The following is a 14,805-nucleotide window of genomic DNA, read 5'->3' on the forward strand; positions in this document are numbered from 1 at the left end:
CCCCCCCCAGCTCCGCCAAGGCCGGCTGGGAAGCCTTGAGGTCCGACTGGTCCCGCTGAGGGTGTGGGATCCGTGGCCACGGGCCCCTTCCAGACCCCAGAGCGCGCGGGGGGGGAGGGGGGAGGAGGGAGGAGCCCCGCCCCATGCATCCCTGTCTGGAGAGGAGAGGACCCCTTCCCAACTCCCAAACTGCCCTTCCCAACCGCACATCACTCCTGTGGTTAAGTGTGCCGACTCTAATCTGGGAGAACCGGGTTTGATTCCCCCACTCCTCCTCCACTTGTACCTGCTGGATGACCTTGGGCAAGCCGTAGTTCTGATAAGAGCTGTCCTTGGAAAAGAGCCGTTTCTGTCGGAGCTCTCTCAGCCCCACCCACCTCACAGGGTGTCTGTTGTGGGGAGGGGAAGGGAAAGGAGTTTGTAAGCCGCTCTGAGACTCCGAGTGAAGGGTGGGGTATAAATCCAATCTCTTCTCTTCTTCTTCTTCTCTGAAAAAGTGGGCTTTGGGTCACTCAAGCCCCCGCACGTCTCATCTTTAATGTATCGACCACTGGCCTTCGGCTGTGGTCTTGGGGCAGCTGAAACAAATGCAGTATAAAATAGTTTCTAGATTGTCCTACACACATATGTAGCGAGACACAGAAGGCGTTTTAACTGTGATGCTCCATAAGGCCATCCACAGGGTCACAGCGGTCAGGTCCTCCAGCTGAGTCAGCGTCAGGGATCCTCAGGGATCAGGCCCAGCCGCCCAGAGTTTTGCTCCCTTCCAAGCCGAACTTTGCGTGTGTGCGCGTCACTGTCCATTCAAGCTATGCAGAAGGGTGGGACTGCCATCCAGCCATGGCTTCTTCACCGTGTGTGTCTGTATCTATCATCTATCTATACCATCTTTCTTTCCCCATCGTTCCTGATGGCGTTTAGGATAAATGCAGCCATCTCCCTCTCGTAAAGTCTTTCCCGTCCTTGCAGTTGTTTGCTCTTTTCAGGTTTGTCTGCATCCTAGTTCAGCTGTGGTGGTGTCCAATGTTCCCTCTGATCCCCCCCTCCCCCACTGAATGAGACAGTTCCCATCCTGAGCAGAGCAGGACTGCTGTTAAATCTTCAAATGGGCCATGGGCCGTGCAAGACCCCACGTGGCGCCAGATGGCTGCTGAGCGGGGCTTCCAGTGTTCATGAGCAGCTTCTCACACACACAGCTTAGAGGGAACCCTGGGTCCAGAGCTGAACGTAGCACTCCTGATGAGGAACTCTACACTGGGTACAGAGGTATGATGGCTTTTCTAAAATCAATTATCTTTATCTATGGTTTTTTTGTTTTTTTTTTAATCCTCTTGGCCATCTTTCTTCCCACTTTTGGGTCCCCAAGTATTGTCATATTTTGTCGTGACTCTCACTGTTGACTGATGTTCAGTTGATTAGCACTGATCCTGAACTAGTCAAGTAACCCCATTTGCATTTGCATTTCTGTGTGTAACATTTCTCACTCTTCGTTACTGGTTTTCAGTTTATCTGCTCCCTCAAGTCATGCTGACTAATATTAAATGCTCATTTCTCCTCCCAAGTAAAAATCAAGGCTAAATTCGATGCGTCTCACTGCTGTCTATGGGAGAGCTAAGCTCATGGGGCTGAACTTTGCATGGGCTGTGCCGTAATGGTTTTGTTATTTTGCCATGAAATTTTTTCCTTGACATGAACGTCAGGTTCAAGGGTCTACAATTATTTTTTCCCCTTACAATTATTTTTCCCCCCTAAATGCTCCAGTGTGCTGTCTCATGGCTCCAAGGGGCAGCTAGGTGAGATGCTGGGAGACCTGTCTTTGGTAATCCCAACTGCTTTCCCTTCAGAAGTAGGAGCCGCACAGAAGCCCAGTTCAGACTGGCACTGCTATGTGTGGGGAAATGGCCCCCAAAGAGTTCATATTTGTCCCATTGGGGCAAAGATGGAGACGACGCACAGAATGCCTTCTGTTTTCCTCAGCAGGTCACTCTGCAAAGCCTTTTCAGGTCAGGAAAATGGCCCTGGGGAAGAAGTGAGACCCCTTCCCTCCCTCCCTCCCTCCCTCCCTCCCTCCCGGGCCGGGGTCCTGACCAGAACAGAGCCCTTGGGCAGCTGCTATTCACAAAGAAAAATGCCAAGGAGCACCAACTGCAAACTTCCAAGCTTTGGGACTAGTTTGATCTTGAGACTGTGTTCCTCACACAAGCAGCTCGAGGGATTAATCACACTCAAGTTCACCTGAAGGGTGACAATCCTCATTCTGGCTGTTCTTTCTCCAGACAGGCTAATAGGATTGGTGCCACAATCCTGCTCTAAACCTTTGCAGAAGCTCCTGTTCTGAAAAACAGTTCACTCCCGCCTACATTTCCCGATTGGGAGCTGCCATTCCCGATCAAAGCTGTAACATTTGCGAGTGCCACCCTAAGAGCACTTTTCCTGGGAGTAAGTCACACTGAGCAGGCTGGAGTAGGATCCTGAGTCAAGCTGCTTGGGATGTTTCTGTTAGTTTCCTTCACAGTTTGGGGGCAAATGTCACCAGGACCCCACGAGAGCCCAGCCACACCTCAGGAATCCTGGCGCGTCAGGCGCGGGAGGTCCCTTTCCCAGCAGACACACAGCAGCTTTGGGGAAAGGGATTTTAAAAGTCCAGAGGGGCCGGATCTGGCAAAATCTGAAACCTTTAGTTCGGCCCCAAGTTGCACTTCTTAAGTATCTGTTTACACGTTCTTTACTTATAACTTTTGCCCCTTCTAGTTTTTGCCAGCGGCATTTCTTGCTTTGAAAAGCTTGAAGGAAAGCATCTCTTCAGCCTTCTTTTCTAACCTGGCAGTATGGCCTTCTAGGTTGAAAAAGTATTTTCTGCATTCTGATCTCCTGTTTGTTGTTTCTGGCCTTTCTCTCATTGGTTTTCTCGCTCTTTCCCAATATATTTTTATTATATCAATAGTCTCAGCCTCAGCCACCTGTCCTTTCTTCCGCTTCCTGGTAATTTCTCTCTTGGCCCCTGGCGGTGGTAGAGGAGAGTGGGGTCCAGCCACAGCCACCTTACGGCCGCCCTGTAGAGTTCTCAAGGCGAGAGACATCCAGAGGTGGTTGGCCACTGCCTCCTTCTGAGTAGTGACCCTGGACCTTCTTGGTGGTCTCCCATCCAAACACTAACCAGGGCGGATAGTATTGGAGTTAAATGTAAAAAAAAGAAAGAAATCATTTGCCTTGGAAGCACAGAGGCTTTACACAGTATGCCCGATCCTCCACGTTTCCCAGTTCAGGGGGAAATGCTGTTCAAACAAATTACAAAGATGATCTAACTCCAGTGGTAACGAGAGAAAGAAATGTTACTTACAAAAATAGAAGCACATCTGACATGACATGTTCATGTCAGTACATTTAACGTATTGTGAACAGAATAACTTCAAAAAGGTTAAGTCACTACAGCTCCAAGCCCAGGTAAGAGAGAGGAGAAGAAGAAGAAGAGAGGTCCCATATAAGAGGAAACATGGAAAAAGAGCAGGTAGAGAAAGAGGTACTTTCCTCCCTTTCTCACAATACAAGAACTCGTGGGCACTCCATGAAATTGCTGAGTGGTCAGGTTAGAATGGATAAAAGGAAGTACTTCTTCACCCAAAGAGTGATTAACACTTGGAATTCACTGCCACAGGAAGTGGTGGCGGCTACAAGCATGGACGGCTTCAAAAGGGAATTAGATAAGCATATGGATAACCATATTAGCCACAAGGTATAGATAGGGACTCTGGGGCAAGTGATGCTCTGTCATCTTGGTGCTGGGGGGGGGTCAACAGTGGGAGGGCTTCTAATGTCCTGGCCCCACTGGTGGACGTCCTGATGGCACTGGTATTTCTGGCCACTGTGTGATACAGAGTGTTGGACGGGATGGGCCTTTGGCCTGATCCAACATTGGCCTCTCTTATGTTCTTACGAAACAGAAGGCAAAAGCAACAGCCAAAAAGGCTCAAACCAATGGGGGGGGGGGCAACTGCCGAGTGTCCCCAGTGAAAGAATTCCCTTAACCCTTTCCCTCCCAGGTCCTCTTGCATGCAGAGTTACAATATCCGACAGATACTGCCTAGCTTCTGAGACCTGATGAGATCAGGCTAGCCTGGGCCATTGAGGTCAGGGAAAAGTCCTGCCATGCCAGCCAGGAGTCAAACCTAGAATATGCAGATGCATTATCCACTGCCCCACTGGGTTATGCCAGTGGGTTCCTAGATCAGTGAAAACACTTCAGTGCAGTCACATCAATTCTTCTGTGTTTCCGTTCTCATTCCAGAATAGAATGGTTTGCAACCGTCCTTCCAGTACAATTTCCTGTAGAAACTTCCAGATTCCTCTTGAATCTCTTTTCATTTGGCTTATATATTTTACAACTATGTGGAGTTTATAACCCCCCCCCCCGCTTTTCTAAAATAAAATACATGGTACTTCACTGCACTCTCCGTTTCCTTTTCTTATTATCTCACCTTCTATAGCTCACGTGCTCTTTCTGTTCTCCATTGGCTAGAATCATATCTAAAATCCCTGAGCCTGAAGTTTCTACTACTCCCCACCCCCCTTTAAGTTATAAATTATAACTTTCCTTTAAGTTATAAGTTATAAAGCAGAATGTTGCCTCTGGAAATTGTAGAACAACGTTTGAGTCCAGTGGCCCCTTTAAGACCAATGAAGTTTCATTCTGGGCATGAGCTTTCATGTACATGCACACTTTTTCAGATACATTGAAACACACTTCACCAACCATTACATTCAATAAATAACAACAACAACATATAGGTCGGGGGTTGTCAGGAAGGGCTAATTAGAGTCAAAATGCATAAGTAACAGAGCGATAAGTGTAGCTCAGATTGGATTAAAGAAGTTGGTAGGACCTGTGAATAGCAGCAAATTAGCATACAGGTAATAAAAGAGTGAACAAACAGATGTGAGAACTGAATGAAGAACCCAATATCTCTGTTAAGCCCTGGGGGTTCCATTATTCTGAGTGCTGTAATAACTTGTAATTCAGCAATCTTCCCTTCTAGTCTGTTTCTGAAATTCCTTTTGAACATGCTTGGTTACTTGTTGTTGTCTTCATCTAAAAACACCCACAAAAAATAGCCTGCACCCCCTCCAACCTGAACCTGGATATTCTGAGAGAAGGAGCTGTATATGCCCTCTTGTTTTCCTTTGCCTAGGCAGCCAAAATAAGAGCCAGTTTGGTGTAGTGGTTAAGTGTGCCGACTCTAATCTGGGAGAACCGGGTTTGATTCCCCACTCCTCCACTTGCACCTGCTGATGTGACCTTGGGTCAGTCACAAGCTCTGGCACAGCTGTCCTTGAAAAAGAGCAGTTTGTGTCAGAGTTCTCTCAGCCCCACCCACCTCACAGGGTGTCTGTGGTGGGGAGGGGAAGGGAAAGGAGTTTGTAAGCCGCTCTGAGACTCCTTTGGGTAGTGAAGGGCGGGGTATAAATCCAATCTCTTCTTCTTCTTCTTCTTAAGGCTGGTGTTATAATCTCAGCCTATGTCACCACCAGGTCACCATCTCCTGCATTTGATGCCATGCTATTCAGATTTCCACATGCCAAGTCTCTACGCTATGGAAAGAAATGCACTCCGTGTAGAAACCGAGGCTCTTCTGAGGCTGCTGTAATGAATGCCGAGTGTCCCACTGGCCTGACCTCCTCTCCTCTGCCGTTCATTTAATGGCCTGCAGGGATGTGTGTGCTGAGTAATGTCTGCTTTTAGACATTGAAATCTGCTTTTAGTCATGCCAACAAGTTCTCATGCAAACATGAGATCCAAACACATATTCATTGACATATAGTTCTGCCTTATATTGGATCAGACCATTGGTCCATCAAGGTAAGTACTGTCTACTCAATTTGACATCAGCTTTCTGGGTTCTCGAAAACAGGTCTTTCACATCACCTCCTAGCCGATCCTTTTAAAAGGAGATGACGGGGATTGAACCTGCGACCTTCTGCTCTACCTCTGAGTCACAACCCTCCCCAAGCATAATTGTTGAACACCACTCTCACTTTAATGATCACGGCTATACTGATTTCAAAGTCCAGCAAATGTACAGCTTGGAGAAATGATGATTGAATTATGCATGGGAGAGACCGTAGAGAAAGAAGTACTTTTTATCCTTTTCTCACAAGATAAGAACTCATGGGCACTCCATGAAATGAAGGAGCAGTAGGCTTAGAACAGGTAAAAGAAACTACTTAGTTACCCAAGAAGTAATTAACACGTGGAATTCACCGCTGCAGGACGTGGTAGCAGCTACAAGCATAGACTGCTTCAAGAGGGGATTGGATAACATAGGTCCATCAGTGGCTATTAGCCACAAGGTATAGGTGGAACACTCTGTCTGGGGCAGTGGTGCTCTGTGTTCTTGGTGCTTGGGGGGCAACAGTGGGAGGGCTTCAGGAGTTCTGGCCCTGCTGGTGGACGTCCTGATGGCACCTGGGTTTTGGCCACTGTGTGACCCAACAAGGCTTCTCTTATGTTCTTACAACAGGTATTGTTTGTGCACTCTTTTTATATGAGATTAATATATCTCTTGGATTAATTCAGTTTTTCTTTAAAATGATTGATTTGCCCAATAACAGGATACAACTCCTTAAATAAATGCAAACTATATAAAGAGTATTGCTCTTAGGCCATATATGCAGCTTGGGATGGGAGAAATAAATAGAATCCTATTTTGAAAATAAATAGGGTTTTTTCTAAGATTTTTAAAAAAACAAGTAGAGAAAACAGACTTTGAGACAACTGTTGGAGATTGCTTAATGCCATGTTTATGAGCAATTGGACCTCAATCCATTTGAAATAAACAGAATCCTATTTTGAAAACAAATAGGGTTTTTTCTAGACAAAAGAAGAGATTTTTAAAAAACAAGTAGAGAAAACAGACTTTGAGACAGCTGCTGGAGATTGCTTAATGCCGTGTTTATGAGCCATTGGACCTCAATCCATTTGACATGTAACCTCTCTCCCTTTCCCCAGGGTGAACTGCTAAACCCCTGTCGCTGTGATGGCTCCGTGCGGTACACCCATCAGCTCTGCCTGTTGAAGTGGATCAGCGAAAGAGGCTCCTGGACCTGTGAACTCTGCTGTTACAGATACCATGTGATAGCAATCAAAATGAAAAAGCCGTGCCAGGTAATTCTAAAAACATTTCCAGCAGCCTTATGCATTAAGTTTGGGTGATGGTGGTACCCAGATCCTTTTGTAGACACGCAGGGGTACATGAGGCTGCCTTGTGCTGAGTCAGACACACACACACACCCCGGTCCCTCAAAGTCTCAGCACTGTCTACTCAGACTCTCCAAGTGGCTCTCCAAGGTCTCAGTCACTCACAGTACCGAAGAGCTGATCCTTTTAACTGTTTGAGTGCCGGGGAGAGACTTGCTGCGGGACAGGCCGGCCGAGGCTCCACCGCTGGGTCACAACCCCTCCCCACAGAACACATTTTTAAATTTAGTCTTCATTGTCCTGGGCTGACTCGGGGGAAAGGCAGGTTATATCAATATTTTAATTAATTGAAATGAAATAAATAAAAATGGTGCGTGCTCCTCTTCTGTACATCACAAGGAATTCCAAGCCGTTCATCAAAGAGGAAGACTGGAGCAGCCTTGAGCCAAGACAAGACGCTCTTAACTTCGCTGCACCATAAAGTAGCTTAAGAGCCATTGGGAATTCTGCCCAGTATCAAAGGACCGTTCTAGAAGCTTTCCTGCCCTTCCTTCACGGTACTCAAGGCAGTGTACATTGGTCACTCCTACTTCACTTCACTCTCACTGCAGGCTGTGGAAGGTCAGTAGTTCAGCAGTTTGAGACCCGAGTGTGCCGCATGACGGAGTGAGCTCCTGTCTCTAGTTCCAGCTCCTGCCAACCTAGCAGTTCGAAAGCAAGAAATTGCAAGTAGATAAATAGGTACCACTTTGGTGGGAAGGTAACAGTGTTCCGTGCACCTTGGTGTGTAGTCATGCCGGCCATATGACCACGGAAACGTCTTCAGACAGCACTGGCTCTTCGGCTTTGAAACGGAGATGAGCACCGCAACCCTAGAGTCGGATTTGACTGGCTTTCAAGCAAGGGAGCCTTTACCTTTACCTGGATGATACCAAGATCCCCATTCTCTGAGCTCCAACCTGGCCACAGCCAAGCATGTTGAATATTCCCCCTCCCCATTGAATTGCAGTTGGTAGAGGCAGTGTGTGTGTGGGGAACTAGTACAATCAGTGTGCAGTGGGATTCAAACGGGAATGCCTCATGCCAGGGTGCCCTTCCCGGAGGCCACACAACCGCCGCAGCAGGCAGGCAGTGCACTCAGTTTCCACCTCCGTTTAATCGCTGTGACTAGAATATCTGCCATTTGATAGCGCCTCTCATTCTTTTTTCGTTTACCTGACATGGGACATAGCTAAAGCTTAAGGCTGCGATCACACACGCTAAATAGCCCACTTTCAAGCCACTTCCAATGCACTTTCCAAGTGGATTTTGCCCGTTCACACAGTAAAATCCAGTTGGAAAGTGCACTGGAAGTGGATTATTCAGGTGTGTGATCGCAGCCCGAGCAGATTAATCACCAGAGCGCCTCCGCAAACTGTTCTTTAAGCTTCCTCCAGTTGCTACTCAGATGTGAATAGGGATGCCAACCCTCCAGGTGGGGCCTGGGGATCCCCCAAAATTATCGCTCACCTCCAGACTACAGAGATCAGTTCCCCTGGAGAAAGCGGGTGCTTTGGAGGGTGGTCTCTCTGGCATTGTGCCCCATTGATGCCCCTGTGTCCTCCCCAGGCTCTATCCCTGAGTCTCCAGGAGTTGCCCAGCCTGGACCTGGCAGCAGTGCCCCTCCATCCCGCACTGGTGGCCTAGGGTGAACCTGGCAACGCCGGGCACTAGTGTGAAAAGTTCCCCTAAGCGTATGAGCAGACACACTTGTCATAGGAACATTCCCGTGAGGAGTCCAGCTTCGCTTGAAGTGCTTTTGCAAACCTGTGACGGGACTTTTCCTTCCTTTCAGTGGCAAAGCATCACAGTCTCCCTGGTCGAGAAAGTGCAGCTGGTCGCCGTCGTTTTGGGATCGCTGTTCTTAGCAGCCAGCGTGATGTGGCTGCTCTGGTCGGCCCTCAGTCCCTACGCTGTATGGCAAAGGAAAGACGTCCTTTTCCAGATCTGCTACGGAATGTATGGATTCATGGATCTCGTGTGCATAGGTAAGCCCCTAAACGACTCCCTGTTAGTCTTCGAGGTGGCAAGAGGTCGTTTGGGATCAGCTGTTTTATGATGCTCCTATCCAGCTTCCGGAGGAGCGCAGCCATTCTTTTCCAACCCACACTCCTTCTAAGAGCATCTCCTCAGAAGCCAGCAGAGACCACAGAGCACGATTGAATCCAAGTGAGGATTAGATCGTTTTAATCACCTCTGTGCACATGGCAAAGACACAAAAGTAGCCTGGCAGACTTGACCGCACAGGAAATAGAAATGGGTGATTCCTGGCCAAGCCCCCCCCCCCCCACTGACCCACTAGTTTGGGTGAGTCCCCCATGTCGGCGTCCTCTTGAAACAGCAGCAAGAACTCATATTCATTACACCAGTCTGAGAGTGTTTTGTCACGTACAGAGTTCAGGTAAGACTGACTGGATCCAGCTGCTTTAAGGTATCATTGAGTGAAACAGGCTTGACCCGGATCGACCACTTCAGCCCAGTCTTCTCAGATCTCAGAAGCTAAGCTTGAGTACTTGGATGGGAGACCTCCCGGGAAGTCCAGGGTCCTGATGCAGAGGCAGGCCATGGCACACCACCTCTGTTAATGCCTCTTGCCTTGGAAACCCCACCGGGGGTCGCCATAAGTCAGCTGCGACTGGACGGTGCTTTCCATCACCACCCAGTGAAACAGGCTTGGGTTCGATCAGTGGCCAGCCCTGCATCCCACTACGCAAAACTGGAAATCTCCAGTCAAAGGAGTCTTCCTCCAGCTTAAGTGGAGGAAAGGTAAACCTGGTTCAAGGGTAAACCTGGGTTTGCCTCTGCCTAATTTGTCAAATGGCCATGAAATACATCTCAGTAATACGGTTCATGGCGGCTTGCACTTGGACATGTCCTATCTAGCTCTGATGGAGACGCACCAAGCCAGGGTGATCAGGAGGGGTCTTGGCTGGATCCAGACCCCCTCGGGGCCTTTGTAGAAGGCCCCCCAGCCTGGGAGCTGAGATAAGCCTCTCCCAAAACGACGGCTTAGAGATTGAGGCTTATTTTCCCCCTGAAAGGTCCTGATGCCATGGAGCCATTATGGCACTTAGAGATGACCACCGAATGAGTGTACAAGAGCAGAAGCGAAACCAACACCTGCAATGAATAATTGTAGCACAACAATGAGCTAAGTAACTCTTTTTTAAGCTATAAAGTCTCTGATCGTTAGATCAACCTGGCAAGAAGCGGCAGGTGGGGAAGGGTTGGAGTTCCACCCCCCCCTGAATGAAACGGTCTGTAAGTGCGGCAAAAAAAGATAGAGAAGGCATAACTAACAATATGAGACTTTATTCGAGTTTGAAAGGTGTAATTTAATCCAAGAAGCGCTGAAATCGGTTGACTTTTACTTTAAAACTATAAATTTTCTCGTAACAAAAACAATGGCTGGTAGAGGGAAAAGAACAGGGGCGGAGAAGAAACCTCCTCTTGGAAGCTCAGTACCAACAACTCCCACCCAATCCCTAGAGACGGCTCCAGACTTTCCCAACATGCTGGCCTCTGCATTGCGCCCTCTGCTGGAGCAAATGTTGATTATGAACTCAAAGCTAAACTCTGTGCAAAAACAACTCTTACAAATGGGGAAGAGAGCTGACAAAACGGACCAAAAAATTAAGAAGGTTGAAAGAAAGACTAAAGATATTGAGCAAAAGATGGCAGAGGAGAAAAAAAGAAAGAAACACGGAAAAAAATCAACTTCTACAGCTTCAATTGGGAAAATCCATGTATGTTTTGTGCTTTGAAGGTTTATCTGAGCAAAAGGGAGAAGACTTAAAAAGGATTTTAAGCGAAGCAATCGCATCAATTTCAGATCTCAAGCAAGAAGACCTCCAGAAGGATATGGATTTGGTTTACTGTACTTACCTGGACTTTATAAGAAAAAATAAACTGCCCGGTGAAATCTACGTGAAATTCTCTAAGAGAACTATGAGAGACAATGTTTTGAAAGCCACATTGGGGAAAATACTAAAGATCCGGGAGGAGGAAATTAAAATCCTAAAAGACATTCCATTTGAGATCCGGGAAAGAAGGCATCAGTATAGATTCTTTTTCTCCAAAATAAACAAATTGTATACAGATGGACGTTCCCAGAAGGACTCACATTCAAATTCAACGATAAGAAAATTAAAATTGACACTGCCCAAAAGGCAAAAAGCTTCTTAAAACAGCAATTAAACCTGAATAATGATGATGGCGAAGAAGAGGAATATAGTGGCGAGGAAATGGATGATTCTTCAAGCAAGTCAAGCAAATCCAGCAGTACAACTTCAGAATCTGAGGAAGGTGCGGCGGCTCCAAAGACATCAAACAGTCAAGAGAAAGAAGTGTAAAAAATAAACTCTAATATTGGATTATAAGAAACCTAGAATGAGCATAATGTATTTTGGCATAAAAATATATCTAATCTTTTCACCTATTGTTAAAGCGGGAAATATATTCAATTGTATCTTTCAGATGCTACTTGTTGTAGTTTTAGAGTTGTTCCCTTGTCCCTTTCCCTGTAGGGTTTAGAAGTATAAAAACCAATAAAATATATTTTAAAAATATACATCTCAGTAACACTAAATAGGAATAGTTAACATGAAAAACAAGATACGTGCTCGTTCAGTGGTAACTGATGTGTGATTTCTTCATTTTATATGGAGGAGTTGGGAAGTAACACGGGGTCACTTTGCATGCGGGTCCTGAAAACCACCCTATGCTGGGAAGTTTCTTCCAAAAGGCTGAGAACGCCTCCCTCATAGACTGCCGAGTGAAGGCCCTCCGACCAGGTGAGGCACCCCACCCTCAGCATTTGGTACCTGCCTCACACAAGTCAATTGTGGCTCCAGAAATGAGAGATCCGAAGAAACGGGAAGACTGGGCTTTCGTTAATCCGTCACTGGACTCGAATAAATGTATTAATAAACAATTCAGCATAAAATATACTATTTTAAGGCGAGACAGCACAACAATTACGTTCTGCTGATACTTAGAGGTCTTGCTGCTTAACTATCATCACTTCTTATCATGAATTTAACAAAGATTATGAATAAATTTGCTTACTGTAAATAAAGGTCTTCGGTTTAAAGACATTGGCTTGGGTCCAAAGATATGCAAGTAGAAATCTATGTGGACAGCAGAGTTCTGCTCATATAAGATGGTGTGCTTTGTTCCCTATCTATTACATGGCCTAGAAAGAGGTTGCACAATGTCTTGCACAAGAGGAGACACAAGGGGGGGATACAGAATGTTTGTCTTCATGCAAGCAGCTGTTCTCATCTATTTCTCATGCTTCCTCTTGTGCGAGAGCACACGCCCAAGCAGGTTTTTTGCGCTGGATGCCACCCACGGGCTTGGATTTTCCTGAATTATCTATTTTAGTAAAAACTACAGGTTAAGTAGGAGCTGCAGTGGCTCAAGTGGTTAAGACACTGAACTGCAGGCTGTGGAAGGTCGGTAGTTCAGCAGTTCGAGACCCGAGTACACCGCATGACAGAGTGAGCTCCCGTCTCTAGTTCCAGCTCCTGCCAACCGAGCAGTTTGAAAGCAAGACATTGCAAGTAGATAAATAGGTACCACTTCGGTGGGAAGGGAACAGCGTTCCGTGCGCCTTGGTGTTTAGTCATGCCAGCCACATGACCACGGAAACGTCTTCGGACAGCGCTAGCTCTTCGGCTTGGAAACGGAGATGAGTACCGCAACCCTGCTTTACCTTTACCTTTTACAGGTTAAATATATAGTTTATACAGTCAAGTGGGTTGCCGTGTTAGTCTGAAGCAGTAGAACAAAGTTTGAGTCCAGCGGAGGAGGAGGAAGAGGAGGAGTGGCACCTTTAAAACCAACAAAGTTTTATTCAAAGCACGCACACAAAAGCTTACACCTTGAATAAAACTTTGTTGATCTTCAAGGTGCCTCTGGACTTGGACTTTGTTCAGTTTATACAGTGTAGTAGTTTACATGAATCTGACACATTTAATGCACTGTCATTTAAGTTAGAACATTATCTTTTCCCCCTCTTGCTCATTAACAGTGCAACCCACGTCCCATCTAGAAAACATTCCCTGGTTGGAAAGCCATTTCACCTAGTGGATATCAGTCATTTGAAACCTAATAACTTCTTTTAGGAGCTGCGGTGGCTCAAGGGGTTAAGACGCTGAACTGCAGGCTGTGGAAGTTCAGCAGTTCAAGACTCGAGTGCGCCGCATGATGGAGTGAGCTTCCGTCTCTAGTTCCAGCTCCTGCCAACCTAGCAGTTCGAAAGCAAGAAATTGCAAGTAGATAAATAGGTACCACTTCGGTGGGAAGGTAGCAGCGTTCCGTGCGCCTTGGTGTTTAGTCATGCTGGCCACATGACCACGGAAATGTCTTTGGACAGTGCTGGCTCTTTGGCTTTGAAACGGAGATGAGCACCACAACCCTAGAGTCGGACTCGACTGGTTTTCGAGCAAGGGAACCTTTACCTTTACCTTTAACTTCTTTTAACTCCATTGTGGCTCAGCCTATCAATTCAATTTTAGTAGCATTGGCTTGCAAATAGCTATGCTTGGGGTAAAATTCTAGGGGGCTGCATAATTGTTTCCTTTAATTTCAGGACTGATTGTACACGAAGGTGCCTCAGTATGCAAAGTATTTAAGCGTTGGAGAGCTGTCAATCTACACTGGAATGTACTGAATTACGACAAAGCGACTGACATAGAAGAGAGCAACCGAGGAGAGTCCTCCGCAACGAGGACTTTGTGGTTACCAGTAAATGCATTTCGAAGCAGGAGTCTGGTTCATCCAACGCAGTTAACCTCCCCAAGATTTCAGTGCAGCTACGTGTTGCTACATCTCTTCAATCGAATGAGACCTCAGGAGGACTCTTCGGAGGATGACAGCTCTGGAGAAATTGTAATGCGAGTGACTTCAGTGTAAAAGTTCTGGTCGCAGTGCTATGCGCACAAAGTGTATTTGGAACTCTCTAAAAGTATTCTAGAATGTAGTTAAACGGAAGGGTGAAACCATAGCACATAAAAAATGTATAAAGTTTTTAAATTTTGCTTTTATATGATCAGTTGAATTGCAAATACATTTTCCTGGGAAAGGTCTCTTTCTTTTAATACCACGATTTCTCACTTTTTATCTATTTGTACTTGGCATTTATACAAATATAATTTCACGATAGCTTTAATAATGTTGAAACAAATATTTTAAATTACAGCTATTTTTTGGTATATGTAAGTGTATTTTCAAAGTTTGATGCCATCTATTATTTTCCAGACATGGCAAATGAGATTCATTAGATGGTTTGACTCTTGGAGACTTTCTCTGCTTCCTTTTGGGTGTAGGTAGAGCCTTCAGTTTTGGCTGAAAATTAAACCCAGATTATTGGGGATCTGGGCAGGAGGGGGACTTGTGCAGTTGTTATACTAGAAATGGCATACCGTTTGAAAGTTATGACAAACTTATTCTCAAAGCTGGGAGGTGAAAAGAAAACAATTTTGCTAGAATGAGGATGCTTTAATACCTGTGAAGAAGCAAAAATCCCATATATATATATATATATATATATAATCCTATGTGACTGCCAG

General features: G+C 46.1%; 1 protein-coding gene across 1 annotated transcript; it reads left to right on the forward strand.

Moving 5' to 3' along the window:
* The first annotated feature begins 3,493 nt into the window (after positions 1-3,493).
* MARCH11 (membrane associated ring-CH-type finger 11) lies at positions 3,494-14,149 on the forward strand. Its single transcript, XM_015425876.1, has 4 exons — positions 3,494-3,520; positions 7,004-7,159; positions 9,027-9,219; positions 13,827-14,149. The coding sequence occupies exons 1-4, from the start codon at positions 3,494-3,496 to the stop codon at positions 14,147-14,149; spliced, it is 699 nt and encodes a 232-aa protein (XP_015281362.1).
* Positions 14,150-14,805: the final 656 nt, after the last annotated feature.

The sequence above is a fragment of the Gekko japonicus genome, unplaced genomic scaffold (assembly GCF_001447785.1).
Source record: "Gekko japonicus isolate JY-2015 unplaced genomic scaffold, Gekko_japonicus_V1.1 scaffold31, whole genome shotgun sequence".
Lineage (NCBI taxonomy): Eukaryota > Metazoa > Chordata > Lepidosauria > Squamata > Gekkonidae > Gekko > Gekko japonicus.